This window comes from Moschus berezovskii, chromosome 21, assembly GCF_049115385.1.
Source record: "Moschus berezovskii isolate FMDL1 chromosome 21, NW_MosBer_1.0, whole genome shotgun sequence".
Classification (NCBI taxonomy): domain Eukaryota; kingdom Metazoa; phylum Chordata; class Mammalia; order Artiodactyla; family Moschidae; genus Moschus; species Moschus berezovskii.
This window is the reverse complement of record NC_142480.1, coordinates 39,346,007-39,364,820: the sequence shown is the minus strand read 5'-3', so window position 1 is coordinate 39,364,820 and position 18,814 is coordinate 39,346,007. Positions and strand designations below refer to the sequence as shown.

At 42.9% G+C, this 18,814-nt stretch overlaps 1 protein-coding gene across 2 annotated transcripts; it reads right to left on the bottom strand.

Moving 5' to 3' along the window:
* SKIC8 (SKI8 subunit of superkiller complex) lies at positions 1-18,300 on the bottom strand. 2 transcript variants are annotated; one of them, XM_055418023.2, is made up of 11 exons: positions 18,220-18,300; positions 15,441-15,491; positions 14,717-14,744; positions 12,842-12,947; positions 12,297-12,469; positions 7,415-7,563; positions 7,105-7,198; positions 5,913-6,006; positions 2,732-2,824; positions 1,918-1,996; positions 1-205 (listed from the first exon to the last, which is right to left on the bottom strand). In XM_055418023.2, the coding sequence occupies exons 2-11, from the start codon at positions 15,450-15,452 to the stop codon at positions 116-118; spliced, it is 918 nt and encodes a 305-aa protein (XP_055273998.1). In that variant the 5' UTR covers positions 15,453-15,491; positions 18,220-18,300; the 3' UTR covers positions 1-115. The 2 variants fall into 2 exon arrangements, with proteins under 2 accessions (XP_055273998.1, XP_055273999.1); XM_055418024.2 differs by having other exon boundaries at positions 18,152-18,230.
* Positions 18,301-18,814: the final 514 nt, after the last annotated feature.

Below are 18,814 nucleotides of genomic sequence, written 5' to 3'. Positions count from 1 at the left end.
TTTATGTTTTGATAAACTTTTTAATAAACGCTATATTAACAAGCTAGAAAGGTAAGGAATGTCATCATCAATCTATACGTTCTCTCTGCAGCATTAGCCTGGAAGATGTTGATGTTTAAATGGGACAATCATAGATGTGAATTTCCTGGTCATCTCCAACAGACACAATTTTTGAGCCATTTCCATTGTATTTTACTCCCCAGACCTGTAAATAAAAAGAGAAAAAGTTCTACTAATACCTTTATTCTTTATGAACAAATACGCTTACTGTACTCCCAGAAAAACAGTGAGATGAGGATGTTCTCATGCTTTCTCAACAGTGAGAATGGGGCTTTTCCTTTAATCAGGCAGCTTCTATTACTACTGTTTAATTATCATCACACTCACCTCCCAACTCCAGATAATTCACTTCTAAACATAAACCAAGGTATTCACAAACCTTTCAAAGATTCACAATCGAGGAAGTGACCTAATGTGAAGATGGAATCCACGAGGGACCAGCACAGGTTCTCAGGTCTCCAGGAAGGAAAAGGCCCCACAGCTGCCCTGAGGTCACTGCCTACAGGGATAACTGCAAACTGTGCTCCTCGTCCACCTCCTTGTGCCCACAACCTACGTCAATAATTCTCACTAGAGGCCTATGAAACCTGCCTGTCCCCAGCAGCTAGGTAACTTGGTGTTGCAAGTCATTGATTTCATTTGCTACATGTTGAGTTAACAGATTCACACCTCCTTCCCAGACAGAACTGATGTGGTAGGAGTTTCATCAGGTCAAGCCTATCTATCCCTGAGGTGGGTGTTCTAGCCCTAACTTCAGTGCTGTGAGCGGGCCAGGTGATGGCTTTATTTCCACTCCTAATGTCTTCCTCTGAGGACCTCACCACACACTGACTCTCTCACACAAAGCAACATAGTCAGCCTGGACTTCCTTCCTGAGCACAATGTTTAAATCCAGGAGTGAAATGTCAAGATTAAATCCTCTCAATTTCATTGGCAACAATGTAAGATTAAGTGTAAAAAAGCATGAACATTTGTTAACTTTAAAAGATTCTATGAGATCTTCCTAAGAACATACAAAATACATAATTAATAAAAGATGACTTTATACTGCCATGAGTATTTTATTTTTCATACTGCTTCCCCAAGAGCCTTGCTAATCAAAAGTGGTTGGAACTAGCAGTGCTAGTCTCACCTGAAGCTTGGGACAGAAACTCAGGTGCAGGCCAGACCTACTGAATCTGTATTATTACCGATCCCCAGGGTACATTAAAGATTGAGAAGCCCTGCCCTAGAACACCTTAACATTTCACAGTCATCTCACAGGAAGACTCCTGTGACAATAGAGAATAGAGCCTCTTTTTCCTAATTTAAAGGCTGAAATAAAACTTAGCAATATCTTTAAAGTCAAACAACCTGTTAAGAATTTCTGGCTTCAAGTATATTTAAAGGAAAAAACAAAATCACATCACTTCTTTGGGCGGCTCCAAAAGAGAAAGTGATGGCTGTGGGATGGAACAGAAACTTCTGAGGAAGCAGGTCCTTCTCAAGATAGCCATGGCCCAGCTGTACCCAGAAAAAGGCCCAGGCATGCCCTAGGCATTGCTGCAACATGTTTCAAAGAAGTCATTTAAAGGCTGTGCAGCTAGTGCAAGTTTTCCGATCTACCCATATCATGGGTAGACATATGCCTTGTGGGTTTCCAGGCTGACAACATATTCCCACCCTCTGCACCCCAGAGCATCCACTGGAACATGGGCTGGATAGACATCCAAGCAATCATAGCAGCTCAGCTCTGAGGGTCATCCGATCTTGACAACCTCAGCAGGAATGTTAGGAAAATGAATGAGTTTTGGCATAGCAGTCAGACAATGCTAGCAATCCAAAGGCAAAGGAATTTAAATGTTAATTATGCCATACCTGATCCTGGTGATCAAAGAAGGTGTGAACACAAGTCCTCGTTCCAACATCCCAAACTTTAACACTCTTGTCAGATGAACTATTTTAAAAAAGGAAACATCAGTATCAGAAAAGTTTTCAGACTGGTGTGAAGTTGGAAAGAATCTGACCAAAAATTCCACACTCCTTGACTCAGCCTACCTAGAGGCCCCCTTGGTGCGTGTGTGCACAAGCTGCTGACCTGGTCCCCAAGAGGTGGTCACAAATGTTGGCACACTGGCTGGCATCCCCACTCACAGAGCAGCTAGTTCCCCAAACTGCTGATCTGCTTGGCCCTCATATTAAATATTTCTGTCACGAGTCTCAGATGAGAGGCTCCCTCTGGATGGGAGGGAGACTGGTTAAAGCTTCAAAATAAAGGCTCTCAGAGTCTTCTATAAACCTCTGTGCAGTGCTATTAAGCCATCCATCTCCTGTTTTTCAAGTGTCTGGGCCATCCTGGGCCTAAACAACATTGGGGTCTCAAAGCATAACATTTTACAGATTTTCATATCTATAGTTACTATCGGAACACAGGTGTCCTTATAAGGGATACCTACCTACTGTAGGTAGAGGCCTAGATTTATAAGGAAGAAATAAGAACTGAGTTGCTCAAAAGAATCCATCTTTGTTCCAGCAAAGAAGAATTAACTTGACAATTTAAACAACACTGCAGAAAACAAAGGCTACCTGAATAAGAAAAGGGTCACACCATCTTCAAATTTTAAGCCAATTCATACAAGATGGCCACCTTCATCTTCCTAACATTTTAGGAACTGATAAGAGTCATAAATACCTGGAAACAAAGTGTGTATCATCAGGACAAAATGCAACGTTCAGCACCCAGGACGCGTGGCCACTCAATGTGCCAGCCAAGTTGGCGTGTTGTCTGAAATGGGAAAGTTTTAAATAAAATGAAGACGTTAACTTTTGGAATATAATCACTGAAATGGAAGGTGTACTATGTCCATTTAATTGGACCAAATCTGCTATCCTTGAAATGACAGTATTAACATAGAAATTCTCTTTTCACTCAAGTAGCATCACATACTGCCTCAAGTAGCATCACATACTGCAGAAACAAAATCTTCAATAGCATTAACCCCAAATATGTCAGAGCCTCCAAGAGCCAAAAATAGGGTCCTAAACAAGCAGAGCTTAGAAGTTCAAAATAAAGAAGGCTCAGCAAGCCAGTTGCTAAGATGAGAAAACAGAACCAGCAGGCAAACAGCCATCTCAGAGTAGCTGCAGGTTCTGACCCCTGCCCACTTAGCGTCCCTTCCATGTGCAGCCAGTGCCTGTGTCTAAGGAAGGTATCAAAATATAGTCTTTACAACAGGTGTGACTTGGACAGACCATTTTTAACTTAACCAAGAATAAGACAGGTCTACTCAGACTAGTTCCAAAAAGGAAAAGGAGTATGTCAAGGCTGTATATTGTGACCCTGCTTATTTAACTTATATGCAGAGTACATCATGAGAAACGCTGGGCTGCAAGAAGCACAAGCTAGAATCAAGACTACCGGGAGAAATATCAATAACCTCAGATATGCAGATGACACCACCCTTATGGCAGAAAGTGAAGAGGAACTAAAAAGCCTCTTGATGAAAGTGAAAGAGGAGAGTGAAAAAGTTGGCTTAAAGCTCAACATTCAGAAAACTAAGATCATGGCATCTGGTCCCATCACTTCATGGGAAATAGATGGGGAAACAGTGTCAAGACTTTATTTTTGGGGGCTCCAAAATCACTGCAGATGGTGACTGCAGCCATGAAATTAAAGACGCTTACTCCTTGGAAGGAAAGTTATGACCAACCTAGATATCATATTAAAGAGCAGAGACATTACTCTGCCAACCAAGGTCTGTCTAGTCAAGGCTATGGTTTTTCCAGTGGTCATGTATGAATGTGAGAGTTGGACTGTGAAGAAAGCTGATAGCCGAAGAATTGATGCTTTTGAACTGTGGTGCTGGAGAAGACTCTTGGGAGTCCCTTGGACTGCAAGGAGATCCAACCAGTCCATCCTAAAGACCAGTCCTGGGTGTTCACTGGAAGGACTGATGCTAAGGCTGAAACTCCAATAATTTGGCCACCTCATGTGAAGAGTTGACTCACTGGAAAAGACCCTGATGCTGGGAGGGATTGGGGGCAGGAGGAGAAGGGGACGACCGAGAGTGAGATGGCTGGATGGCATCACCAACTCAATGCACATGAGTTTGGGTGAACTCCGGGAGTTGGTGATGGACAGGGAGGCCTGGCGTTCTGCGGTTCATGGGGTTGCAAACAGTTGGACACGACTGAGCAACCGAACTGAACTGAACTGAATGACTATAGTCATTTTCACTTTTTAAAAAAGTGAAATCAAATCACCTATGGCAGGAGTACAATCCTGAGACCTGACTAAGGTCAGCAGTTTCACCCCTGAAGCCAGTGGAGTAGAGCAGACCTCAGTTAAGAGGAGAGGTAGCCTCAGTAGAAAGCTGAGGGACCATGAGAAGGTAAAAGTCCTGGGTGTTCATTCAGTATCAGCACCTTGGCCAAACCACCACCTCAGCTTGGTTTCCTCACCTGCAATATGACTGGGACCTTAACCTGTGCTACCTCATCAGTAGTTGGGAAGATGATGAAACTGTAACAGTGAAAGCCTTGTTAAAGAGAGCTGAACACTTAAGAAATTGCTAGTATTTATACTGGCCCTACTGTTGACAAGGTTTCTTATTATCCCAATGCAGGTAGATGTACAGAGAAGGCAATGGCAAGCCACTCCAGTACTCTTGCCTAGAAAATCCCATGGACAGAGGAGCCTGGTGGGCTACAGTCCATGGCGTCGCTACTAGTCGGACAAGACTGAATAACTTCACTTTCACTTTTCACTTTCACACATTGGAGAAGGAAATGGCAACCCATTCCAGTGTTCTTGCCTGGAGAATCCCAGGGATGGCGGAGCCTGGTGGGCTGCCGTCTATGGGGTCGCACAGAGTCGGACACGACTGAAGCGACTGAGCAGCAGCAGCTGTTGACAAGCAAGCACAACTTGAGATAGGCATCTTCTCTCGGACCCTAACAGATTGTTCAGCTGTAACTCCAGAAACGGCAGTTCTAATTCCATGTCTATTGGACAACTTTCTGTTGTCCAAAAGCTCCCAAGTTTAAACTCCTGCAAAACTCTCACCGGCCCACAAAGTAACATGCATGTGGATGGTCACGGTGTGGCACCCATCGCTGGGGCAGAGAGAAGGGTAACGGACGCACCCAGTGGATTAGAATGCCACATTCGGAAGCCAGAAACCAGGCACACTGATTGCAGTACTGAGTCAAGAATCAGGGACACACGTCAAACACCTTCTAGGGGACACCTCAGCAGGGAACAGGGTGGGGACTGAGAAATACAGGGGAAAAGGAAAAGAGAACGGGCCGCTGCACACGCTTACAATGAAAGTGAGCTGTCAACTGAAGACTAACTCACTCACTCTCATACCTGCGGTCAAAGAACAACAACAAAAAAGCTCCCTTATCTAGACCTGCTGTAAGCTGGCTTATAAACAGACAACTCCTAGGGTAGAGGAATGCCTTCTAGAACGTCACCCCTTCGGAACACAAATGTTCTAATTTTTCATCATTACTTTAAGCTAGCTACAGCCTATGGCTCCATCTGTTCATCTGTACACTACTCACCCGTCCAAAAGAATTTAGAAATCAGTGTGCCCCACAAGAGACAGGATGCTGAAAAAGAAGTAGCAGTAGCTGATCCTAGTTGGTAACCCACGCACGTCTTCCTCTGTAACATCCTAAGCTCAAAGCAGGGATACTGACAGGGAAGGAATGACCGGGGAGACTGAAGAGTCTGACAGGACCTGAACACATGTCTTTCCCAGACATAAAGAGGGAGCAGCTCACTTGCTAGGGCTCCTCCTAATGCTAAGAGACAAAACAGGCAGTGATATTAAGAGAGACGTGTTGAACCCCAACAGGCAACTTACACATCATAGATTTTGATGTAGCCATCATCTGAAGCAGTGACGAGGAGCTGTGAATCCGGGGAAAAAGTCAAGGAGCGAATGGGCATAGCATGGCCTGAAATTCACAAAGACCCTTGTTAAGCTGGAGAATCACTGTCTCCTATCTCCTCATACAGGTTTCCACGAACTATGTCATCTTTAACGGCTGTTAGTCACTGAGTTGCACTGCTCAGGTGCTTCAGTCAGAGGCGAGCTACAGACTGGACCCTTCTTTCTAATGCTCCAGAAACATGCACAAACTGCAGGCCCCTCCTCCTGGGAGCCATTTCTCCCTAGATCCCTACCCTGACCAACTACACCTCAGGATACATTGCTTAGACAAAACTCCTCTGCCCCTATAGATATGGACAAACATGGAAATATGCATTGTTTCTGATCTGTATGTAGAATAAATAGGATGCTAGTTCCCTACCAGATCCTTTGTTGTAGGGTAAAGGATGCAGTAAAGAGGTCTCCCTCCAACCCTTCCCCGGTCCTAGTACCCCATCTTCCTGCCCAGAGGTCACCAGTACAGAATGGGCACAGAACTTTTATTGAGAAAAAGGGGCTATTTTCCAATCACAAAGTTCTTTAGAGCCAAGCATGACAGAAATAAGACACTCAGGTAGCTAGGATATATTAACACATAAGTAAAAAGTAAGCCTATTCACCAAAACAAGCATTTAAAATGCTGACACAAAAACGAATATATCTAGGTTATAACTACAGTGACAAATGGAGAAGGCAATGGCAACCCATTCCAGTACTCTTGCCTGGAAAATTCCATGGATGGAGGAGCCTGGTGGGCTGCAGTCCATGGGGTCGCACCGAGTCGGACACGACTAAGCGACTTCACTTTCACTTTTCACTTTCATGCATTGGAGAAGGAAATGGCAACCCACTCCAGTGCTCTTGCCTGGAGAATCCCAGGGACAGGAGAGCCTGGTGGGCTGCCATCCATGGGGTCGCACCGAGTCAGACACAACTGAAGCGACTTAGCAGCAGCAGCAGCAGCACAGTGACAAAAGTGAACCTTAGAGGCATTTTGGATTTCCAACTGAGAGTGATGTTTTGCAAATCTAAGGCTCATCTGCCAGTTAGTAGCATTTTAATGAAAGAGTAAGTCTTCCTTTGTGATCTGATAACCCAGTTTGCACAAAATGATGAACCACACCTTCCAGCGTATGCAGAAGTTTCCCAGTTGCAATATCAAAAATATTGATGATTCCGTCTATGGCTCCACTGGCCAGGTATTTCCCATCAGGACTCTGCAGAGAACATACAAAAACCATTTGAAACTCCATGTTGTTAAGCCATCCCCCCTCAAACACAAGTAACCTGCTGGTTCCAGGTCTAACTGGCTGACTGACAAACCAAGCCAGCAGCTTCCTAGTGAGACCAATGCAGAACATTTATCAAGGAATACAACAGGCTAGAAGAGTAAACTGAAAGAATCAGACAGAAACAAAGCAGTATTTCCTTACATATGCAATACTAAGAATGAATTTTCCTCTTGTGTCCAAAGAATACTCCTTTTTCCCACTTTCCACACCAAAAATGTTCACTTTTCCCACGTGAGTTCCTGTGGCCAGATACTGAGAATCAGGAGAAAAGGCCAAAGTCCAGGCATCCACTGAACAGAAAAAAAGGAAAAACTATAGTGAGAAAAGATCTGACCTTAATTTTTAAAACTTTAAAGCTTTACCAAAAGACACATGTTTTAAAATTGGAGGAATAGTGTCCTGATTCAGAACAGGACATTGTCAAGATATTAATTGTATTAACATGGGCATAGCATGGCCTAAAATTCACAAAGACCCTTGTTAAGCTGGAGAATCACTATCTCCTATCTCCTCATACAGGTTTCCATGAACTATGTCATCTTTAACGGCTGTTAAGTCACTGAGTTGCACTGCTCAGGAGCTTCAGTCAGAAGCTCAACATTAATATGCTGTAAAGATATTATATTATCTTAATATATTGAAAAGCAGAGACATTACTTTGCCAACAAAGGTCCGTCTAGTCAAGGCTATGGTTTTTCCCGTGGTCATGTATGGATGTGAGAGTTGGACTGTGAAGAAAGCTGATCGTTGAAGAATTGATGCTTTTGAACTGTGGTGTTGGAGAAGACTCTTGAGAGTCCCTTGTACCGCCAGGAGATCCAACCAGTCTATTCTAAGGGAGATCAATCCTGGGTGTTCATTGGAAGGACTGATGCTAAAGCTGAAGCTGCAATACTTTGGCCACCTCATGCGACGAGTTGACTCACTGGAAAAGACTCTGATGCTGGGAAAGGTTGGGGGCGGGAGGAGAAGGGGACGACCGAGAGTGAGATGGCTGGATGGCATCACCGACTCTGTGGACATGAGTTTGAGTGAACTCCGGGGTTTGGTGATGGACAGGGAGGCCTGGCGTGCTCTGATTCATGGGGTTGCGGAGAGTCGGACACGACTGAGCGACTGAACTGAACTGAACTGAAAGATATTATATTAATTCTATATCAATTTAAGGGTTTCTTAACTTTTCACTAAAAATGTAGACAGACAGGACAATACCAAGTGTTAGCAAGGGTGCAGTGAAACCAAAATTCTCATACACTGGTTGGAATATAAAATGGTATAGCTACTATGAAAAACAGTTTTGACAGCATAAGTGAAAACACACACCTAGCAATTCCACTTCTAGAGAAATGTAAACACATCTTCATGAACAGAACTGAATCTGGATGCTCACAGCAGCATCACTAAGAATACTCAAAAACTGGAGAGAATCCAAATACACATCAATTGATGAATGAATAAACAAAATGTGGAATATCCCTGTAACGGAATAGTTATACTTACTATTATAGTTAGAGTTACTACTAAGCAATAAAAAGGAACAGACTACTGATACATGCTACAACACGGATAAACCTCAAAAACACTATGCTAAAGAAAGATACATAAGACAATACAATTTCACTCATGTGAAATCTTTCAAAATGGCAAAACTAGAGAGACAGAAGGCTGATCAGTGGTTGGCTGAGGGTGGGAGCACAGGTTAACTATAAATGGGTGTGAGGGAACATTTGGGGGACATGGAAGTGTTCTAAAACTGAATTGGAGTGATGGCTGCACAACTGTGGAAATTTACTAAAACTTGTTAAACTGTATAATGGGTTAATTTCAGAGTGTAATTATAGAGGTGAAAGTCTACCTCAATAAGCTGCAAATAAATGAAGAGGTACCAGAAATATTCTTATATAAAACTATAATGACAAAGTATTTATCACAAATTAGCAAGAGAATAAGGACTGGAAAGAGGCATTGCTTTGGTTTTTTTTTTTTAAATCAACTCGTTTTTACGTTGTATCACACAATCTGATTTCAAACATTCGATTCAGATGCTATTTCTGTATTACAGTGCTTCTGTGTAAAGGTCTCCAGACTCATGGGCAGCCTGGGTAAGCACATGTGCTTTATACTTCCATCTGGACCACTGATGATATTTCAGCATTTCTTTTCTCAGTTATGTGGGAAACTCTTCACAGGCACTCTCAAAGAGCTTTAGGAGCCTTTGGGGCCAGAGCCTAGAGATCAAGGAATACTCCAGTTGTCCAGTACTGGTCGAGGTCCCTTTGCCCATGCCCAGTCTGGTAAGGGTATGTTCCCTAAGTCCTGCCCTTCCTGCACCTGCTCAGAAACAGTGCTTGTCAGATCAAAGAGAGAAGGCAGGCTCCTTCCCAAATCACTCTCCTTACTCCCGGGGCAGAGCTCAAAGAGGTCAAGCCCTTCTCAGCCCACAGGAGAGAGGTCTCCCTGAACTTGACTCATGGCAGACAAGGGCTCCCAGCACAGATGGGTCAGTACCATATACCAGAGTGAGTTTTAAAATAAAAATCTCTTGCAAATCTTAACACACATACTCGAAGTAGTAATTAATTTACCTCGATCACTTAAGAAATACTTGTTTCAAAAAGGAAATTAACTTCAAAAGTGCTCCATCAACCAAGAAGATCTAAAAAAGCTTTTATTATAATCAATCTCTCACAAGGTTGCTTTTTAGTATCTATGTAACGACTATACCATTTATTCTAACAGTATTATGTTCTCTTATTCCTATTATAATTATTTACAGGAATAATGGTTATTAGAAAATCTGATTATGATTCCTTGAAGTTTAATAAAATCACTTTGGAATTACTTTTACATTTCCCTTATTAGCTGTTTAATAATATAAAACTTTTAGTGGCAAATGTCCTTTTCCTCGAAATTGAAGGAATTTTTATTCCTCAATTTAACCCTGCACTCTAAAATTTACTTTAACATTTGCATAATATTTATTTTAATCACTAAGTTCCACCTCATCAGTGAAAAGAGTAACTCTTCTTTACACTGGGACGTCCCAAACCATCAGATGTTGAGAGGCCCCTGTGCTTCCACTTTCTTCTTCGACATCTCTGACAGCAGTTTGCTGCAGCCACAGCCTGGATGAGGCGTCAGATGAAGGATCTTCCCCGTCAACTTCCCTTTCTTCTACTTCTTCACTTTCTTCTTCAGGATCTGAGATCTTTCTCTTTCCTCCGCCTTCTGTTCTTCCTTTCACATTTTCCAGGCATATTTTCAAGGCTGGTATAATGTAAATGTCCATGTGCCTAAACTCATTAGACCCAGACTTACTAGTTTTACCGTTAGGTGAATTCAACTGAGCTGCTCCTTAGTTGTCAACAGCAATGCCTGGTTTTATTATTTACTCAAATAACTGTTGTTCAATGGTCTGGTATAGTTTTATGAAGATTCCTATCCAAAAAAGAAAATAAATTCAACCTTCTATTCATCTCAATATCTTTTTTCTGGAACCAATGTGTAATTTAAGATACTATTTGTCAGGAAAGGCAAGCTGGATACAGACTTCATCCTCTTCCTTAGAACCAATTCAGCACTCATTTCTTCAACTGTGGTGTGCCTGGGGCTACAAAGCCAAACAGTGACCTTAGTGTCATGGGAGGGCTTAGGTGAACAGGCAGCAATAGATCCACCTCTTCCTCCTCTTCTCAGCTTAACAGACTTTGTGCGCTAGTTTGGGGACTCAAGTCCTCCGTAAGAGATATCAATAGGGCAAGGACACATGTAAAAACAATTGTCTAGGGAGTCAGAATGCTTGGGTGACTTTTTCAAATACATATCCTGGCCCACACACCCCAAAAGTGATTCAGTGGATCCAAAATAGGAACTGGACATATGTATTCAATGGACATGAGTCTGAGCAAACTCTGGGAGACAGTGAAGGACATGGAAGCCTGGCGTGCTGCAGTCCATGAGGCCACAAAGAGTCAGACACAACTGAACAACTGAACAACAACAACATATGTATTCCTTGAAAAGCTCCAACAGTTAAGACTCAGAGATATAGAATATTGGCACCAAGGGGAGATGAACTCAGTTTTCAGACAACACAGAGTCCTTAAAACCCTGGGACCATCATTCTTTCCAAAATAAGTACAACCTATAGGATGCTACTGAACATAACTGGTGGGAAGTAAATCTACTGGGGCTCCAGTCCAGGGAATTACGTTAAGAAAAGCCCTGAGCAGTTCTGTAATCACTCCATGGAGGGGTGTGCCAGAGAGGCACCAGGCTCTTTGTACTCTCTTCCAGTCATCACCCATTCTGGCAGAACAGGCTCTGCTCATGAAAGCTATGTGGTCAGATACAAGTAAATATAGGGCCACAAGGAATCTGAAATGTCATGTTGCTTGTCCCATTCAAATTATTAATTCCCATTACTTCAGATGTTTATCAAGGCTAATGGACAAGACTATGCTGTCCTACAGAACTTTAAAAAAATCGATTTGTTTCTTTAGAAGTTTCATGTATCAATCATATACTAGAAATAGGCACTTTAATCATAATTAGTTGAGATTACCATGACACAGATCTAGGACACAGTGCTTTACATTCTAGACCTCTATAAGGCAATGAGTGGGTCAATTCAGAATATGGCAAACAGAGAACCTGTGGACCATTCAAACACAGGTCCACAATCCCGAGTCAGCAACTTGAAACCCAAAGGTGATGAAAACTATGAGTTTTTAGAAATAATTTTAGTACCCAAATTCACTTGGCAATAAAACTGGAACTGATATAAGGCTATTTTTAGTTTATCTTAATCTCCTAGTATACTCAAGTTTAGTTGCTGAGATACTAGTATTTGATTAGAGTGCTGTCCCAGTCCCACTGAAGGTATTACATAACATGCAGTTCATACACCCATATTACCAATCTCAAATCCAAAAACTTCTAAACACTAAAATACATCTTCCCCTAAAGGTATCAAAAAGGGATCGTAAACCTCTAGTATCTTCTCTAAGAGTAAAACTCTTACCAGGTCCTGCATCTATAGACTTTATCTGTTTGCCGTTTTCCAAGTCCCAGAGACGAATATGAGCATCAAGAGAACTGGATGCAGCAATGGGCAGGGTGTGGCTGATGTCCACAGACACCACACCCAGCTGATGGCCCTCCAGACTCCACTGTAGGTCCAGCTTCTCATCACGCCTTCAATGGGGGACAGAGAAATGGATTTCTTCACACACAACACATGGTACCTGGCATCTGAAATTTTGGGCTCCTGTAACTATGCATTACCAGAGGTCTGTGAAATGCAGAATCAAGAGAGGAAATGAAGAGACACAGAACACCAAATACAGCCAACTTTTAACCAGAGCATTTTTTTTTCTTTCAACTATAAGGCCTTAACAGTGAATAACAGGAAAACAAGTGAGAAAAAAAGAGTCTGCCTTTTTATACCACCATATGGCCATTGCTTTCTTGTTTAGATAACAGTCAATACTTCTCTGACTGCAACTTGGGAGCCCAGAAGAAAAACCCCAACTTCCAAGGCTGTATTGTAGAGGAACGAGCACTCACCATTTCCAGACCTTCACCAAATCATCCAGGGATCCCGTGACCACTGTCTCAGAGTTTTCTTTCTTGTTTGACCCCCAGGCAACTGACCAGATGGCATCATCGTGGGCTGGAACAGAAAGTCATTCATATAAAATCTTCATGGAACTTCTAAACTGAATGTGCTAAGATAAAGCAGAAATACTGTTACACCAATTCTGAGGTAATATCCACCTGTATCTGCTTTACTGTTTTGCAGATGGCTTTCCCACACAGCTTTTATTAGAACAGTGGAGGCAGATAAGAAAACCAGAGGTTCTGAAGAAGTCACTTGCCCCAAACACAGGTTTACTGGGTGGGGGAGCAGTACTGGAACAGTCCAGTGTCCTTTCTACTTTAGTTTGCTGTCTGACATGCATTAGTTTGGAATGGTTCTCACTTGGCTAAAGTGAAACCCACCCCGCAAAAGAGATCAAACTTGTTAAGAGTTATTTCTTAGAGACTTTTGGAAACCAGTAGGCAGGTCAACTGTAAACAGTACAGGTCTGAAAATAAACAACTAAAATAGGCGCCACATGACTTGCTTTTTGCCACAAGTCTATTATGCTTAATGGGCCAGTTATTACTTTAATCCTTTTGTAGGGATTACCTCAGTTAACCACAACAACCCTATGAATAGCATCTTCATGCTACAGATAAAAATCAGAGGCTTAGAGAAGCCTGGTAGCTCACTCAAAGTCAAAAGCTACGAAGAGGCAGAGCTGGTATTCAAACCTAAACACCTAACCTTCCTACTAACTAAAGTCCACTTTAAATTCTAAGTCTGTAAGCTGTATATCTGGTGGGCCACCCTGATGGGTCTGCAGACCTGAGACAGGAATATAAATGTAACAAGTGCACAAGAAGGCTTTCTTCACACCTGGCAGCAATTCTTCAGGGACACCTTTCCAAGACATGAATACAAGGACATTCAACTGAAACTGCTGTGAGTTACATATAGCATCTTGGCTTCCATTACAATCCCCACCTGACCCAAGTCTGCCAGCTTGCCACTGGATGGCATTAGGTGCATACAAGGCAGCTGACTGACAAGCTGACTAGCTGCTAGTTACCTACGCTCACTAACTTGAAAGAATGCTTTGGGTTTAAACTTCAGACTACCTAAATGTCACTACTTAAAGTGGAAGAGCTTTATTAGGCATTCCACGAATTTCTCCAGGCTTTATGTAACTTATCTAGGCTGTGGTGAAGAAATGAGACACACGGGAATAGTCCATGCACACCCTCCTTTCCAGGTATGAAGTCCACTATCACTGGCCAGTTATCTTTCCAGACAGACTCTGACCTCCTTCCTTCTCCCATCCCCACCACTACCACTGCCACACAGCCCCTAGCCCACCCATATGCTCAGCGGTCTTGACAGAAATTCACCTATTTTATCCTCTTTTATTGAGGGTCAAAAGCCCTATGTGAGGATCGCTACACTTGTTTTAAGTGGAGGAGCCTGAATAAAGGCTCCCAAGAGAACTTCTGCGTTCATGGCCAGGCTCAAGTTTACCTCCCCAGATGAGCTGGTATTAACAGAGTTCTGAGACTCAAAGAGTTTCCTTCTTTCACTTTGATAGCCGGGAAGCTCAGTCACACCTTCCTCAAGTGGGAAATTTTCCTCAGCCCAGATTGGTCCAGTCTATCATTTGACTCCTGCTCTTTAAGTTAGTGGTTGGTTTTTTTGTTGCTGGTTGTTTTTTCTGAAATGTATTTGTTTTCAGCTGCCCCTGCCAATTCTTATGTAAAGTGGGTATGGTTGGGAACTGCATGTTTGGTCAGCATGACAAAAACCTTAAGCCAGGGACAACAGCTTTTCACAGGTGAATTTGCTTGCACTGGCAAGCTGCTTACCTTGCTCTTGTTTGAAGAGAATACTGTACTAAAAAAGAACAGAAGACACATTAAACCAATGGTCAGATTTCAGATGTGTCCCATCCTTTCCCTAAACACCCCTCAACTAACCACCTTGTGCCCCAGCAGATACAATCACCAGTATGAGGTACCTCCCCTACTGTGGCCTGACCTCCTGTGAGCTCATGAAAGGTTTGTAGTGTTGGTCCTTAAAGAAATTATAGTCTCTTAAAGAAAGCAATTAGTTCTTAAAGAAGGTAGAGTCTCTTCTGACTACTTCCACCCACCCAAAAAGGGTAATAAATTATGTGCTTTTTCCTGCTCTGATCACCAGGAAGCTCAGAGTCCAGTTTGCAGTTTAATTTTTGTAGTTGTATAAAACCACACAGCCTGCAGAACCTGTTAACTCTGTCCCTAATTTTATTACAAAGACATGTTTCTCCCTTTCCAATTTTTCTTTCCCGTTTTTGTGTACAAATTCTTTTAAGCTTCCTCAATCCCTTTGTAAACTGTGGTACAGACTGAAATAAAATTACCCTTCTCGCAGTGTTGTGCATTTTACTAATGCCACCTAACCCTCTGGTGACTAGGTGCCCAGGACACCCTCCTCTTCAGAAGCAGAGCAGGAATCAGATGCTAGTTTTCTGACTACAAACCCAGACAATGTATTGGGCTCAAACCCCCAAAGAGACCAACTGGTACTCTTCCTCTCCATAGGCCTTACCTGGTTGGTCATCTCCTTAACCAAGGATGAAGGGCTAAAGGCCAGACAGCTCTGTGGAAACAACACCAGGGCTTCAGTAAGAGAAGGCCATCAGGACAGAGGGCTATAGAAGGTTCCCCTGGATCAAGACTGTAAGGCAACTTTTGGCCAGAGTTGACCTGACATTTTTCTACAGATTGATCCCAGGGTCCCTGTTCACAAGCCCTACCAGGTGGCATGGTCTTCTTTCTCAACTAACACTGACCACCTCTCATATTTTTTTCTACTCAAGTTGACTACAGAGAGGATCCAGTCTCCCTCCTTGCTGCTTTTCCAAGAGATAAAACCACAGGATCTTTTAATTTAAAATATTATTAAAAATTCAACAAGCAAATACGGGGGAGCAAAGTTCTTACAGTCCATGCAGGGATGGCAGCCAAAAATGCATATAAGAGCCAGCAGGAGTGTAAATGAGGGTGTGAGCTAGAGGGAGACTACATGTTTCCCAAAAGCTATACTAAGGCTTAACTTTTGTGTGTGTACTATAGATTCCTCCATGCCCACCCCAGGTAGCTTTGTAGAGCCTATAAACTCCTTCTCAGGATGTTTTTAAATACATAGGATTAGAAAGGAAACCAAGTATATTCCATTCTCCTTATTCCAGGCAGTTAAGTTCCATAAAGTCACTGAATACCAAGTTAGTGAACAGTGACCCACTGCTTCTGGGGGAGACACTATATTAGGTTTCTGCAAGACTCTGGTAAATTTGGGGCAACTGATCAATAAGTAACTTTATTTTATGCGTGTTTCTGTTTAAAGACACCTTATTTTACATTGGCAATTCATTAATATTGAACTCACGGCTAACAGCAACAATTCACACCTATATGAAGTTTATCCACAATGTGTTTTCTCCGTAAGACACATCACAGTCTTCCTGGACTTAGGAACACTAAGAGAGCTTTACTACTATGCTTGGAGGGCTATTTTAAACAGTCAAGTCACCAATAAAACCACAAAAATACAAAAATCATAACACTAACAGATTGAAAAAAAGACACGTGTTTACAGCATGATAACTGAAACAAGAAAGCAGAGTGCTTCCTTATTCAACTGCAGCTAAGAATGTGCATCAGTTGACTCAAAATTTTCACCCCTCACACACATCCAAGATCACAAAGCGCTGCAAATGATGATTTCAGGGCTACAAATAAAGTTTAGAATGTAGATGAATTAGGAAATACAGAGCCTGAGAATAGTAAGGATCAACTGTATACAGAAATAAAATTTTACCAAATACAAAAATTAGATTTTGTGATAGCATAAGTGATTCTTTATTTACAAATTATATAACAAGATTTAGCAGCAAATCTAACGACTACCATAATTTCAAAGTTATGATGAACTTATACAATATCCTAAGATATGAAAATATGTGTGATTTCTATTGGTGACAAAGTCACCCTGTTAATACTTGGTTTGCTGACTACATTTATAATTGAAGGAAACGCTAAATTTCAGTTAGACGTTTGAGAACATAAGGATGTAATTTTTCTTCTCATCTAAGTTCATGGCCCCCTCAATTCTATCCATGGACAGAGGAGATCATACATCTAAGGCATCCATGTTCAGGTTACTTGCTTTAAATTTGCAAACTCAAAAAGACTACTGTGAAGGTTTTCCAAGGATAACAGAAAAAACAAACAATTTCTGCATAACCTTTGCCTGTGAAGATCTCAATCAAGGTGGTAGTGCTTAGTTCATTTGTGACCCAAGAACGGTGTCTTGGCAAGGGTAGGAAAGACAGGCAGGAGGTCAGGCCAGTTTCGCTGAAGTAAACAGTATTCAAACTCTTGGGCACCAACCCTCTGCCCTTTCAAATCCTGCCTCACATCCCTGCAACAGAAACAATTCCCCGCAACTAGGAAAAACAAGAGTAGGAAGGTTTGCAAGAAGTCAACTTCCAAGAAGCCAGGCTCCTCAAGACAGAGGTGTGTTTCTATCAATGAATGTATGTTTGATGATGTATCATATGAGTCAGGGTACTGCGATGTACCCTGTTTTACATACTACATGTAGGTTAGCTCACCGAACCCTCTCATCTCATTTAATAGATATTCTTATTATAATCTCTACGATCCTCATAAGGAAAGTGAGAATTCAAGAGAAGTTAAGGAACCTTCCCCAAGGTTAGTCTGACAGAAGGTGGATACAAGCTATAGGTTATACTACCTTTTACATCAGTTTCTTATCCTACAATAACTTCAGCGTTAAGAGGACCCCAAAAGCTTCTTTTGTCACCTTCCTTCTTTAGAGAACTCTCATTTCTCAGGCACAATTCATCGCTTCCTCAATATTTCCAAAGAACACTACACATGCCCCTATAAAAGTACTCAGGGAGGTCAGTAACCCTGTGGTACTTGAAGTAAAGATAACTCAGCCTGTTCCTGTACCTGTCCAGCTCGCTACCTCGAAAGACAGCGTGGCCCACCACTGGAAAACTTCGGTTAAGGCAGTTCTGTCTATAGACACTAAGCCCAGCCCTAATCTCGAGGCTGCACAGAACATCCTCAGGATGCAAGAAGAGACCACCTACCCTCTCCCCTCAGGTCCCACACACCGAGGCAGCCAGAGTAAATGGAGTCACGGAAGCCACCACCCTCAGGCCCTGCGGCGTGGGGCATTCCTGAGCAAACCCTCCTAGAGGTAGCCTCGGGCCCACTCTTGCTCACCCGCCCTCCAGCCCGGACCGTTATCGGCACCGACGAGCGCCATCCCCAACGGCTTTGGACGAACTCACCGCCTCACTGTCCGGCTGCACTGCCCCGCGGCCCCGCTGACGCCAGGTTCCCCGCGACCGCGACGCGGGGTGATGAGCTCACGAAGAGGCGGGGCATCGTGCCGGTCCCCCAGGCGCAGGCGCGCGCCGCAAGCCCTCTGACGGCGCTACCACGCGCGCCGGGCGGACCTGGAGGAGGATGGGCGGGGAGAAGGCGAAGAGGCCACGCCACTGAGAACCCGCCTGCGGTTGTCTTAGGTTTCAACAACTGTTGGGTTCCAATTTCTTTATTTGTACTTTGAGATAAGACTACACCTGATGACTGCAAGAGTTCTATTGCTTCAGAATTTTTTCAGTGAAATTTCAACTGTAAAGTCACAACCGGTTGTTGTTCAGTCGCTCAGTCGTGTCTGATTCTTTGCGACCCCGTGGACTGCAGTCAGGGTCCCTGTCCTCCCACTATCTCCCCGAGTTTGCTCAGACTCATGTCCATTGAGTTGGTGATGCCATCCAATCATCTCATCCTGTCGTCCCCTTCTCATCCTGCCTTCAATCTTTCCCAGCATCAGGGTCTTTTCTAATGAGCCAGCTGTTCCCATCAGGTGGCCAAAGTATT

Coding starts and splice junctions, on each gene's coding strand:
- SKIC8 (XM_055418023.2), bottom strand. Junction 12,470..12,841: donor TTGGTGAAGGTCTGGAAATG/GTGAGTGCTCGT, acceptor CCCCCATTGAAG/GCGTGATGAGAAGCTGGACC. Junction 7,564..12,296: donor GTCTATAGATGCAGGACCTG/GTAAGAGTTTTA, acceptor TTTTCTGTTCAG/TGGATGCCTGGACTTTGGCC.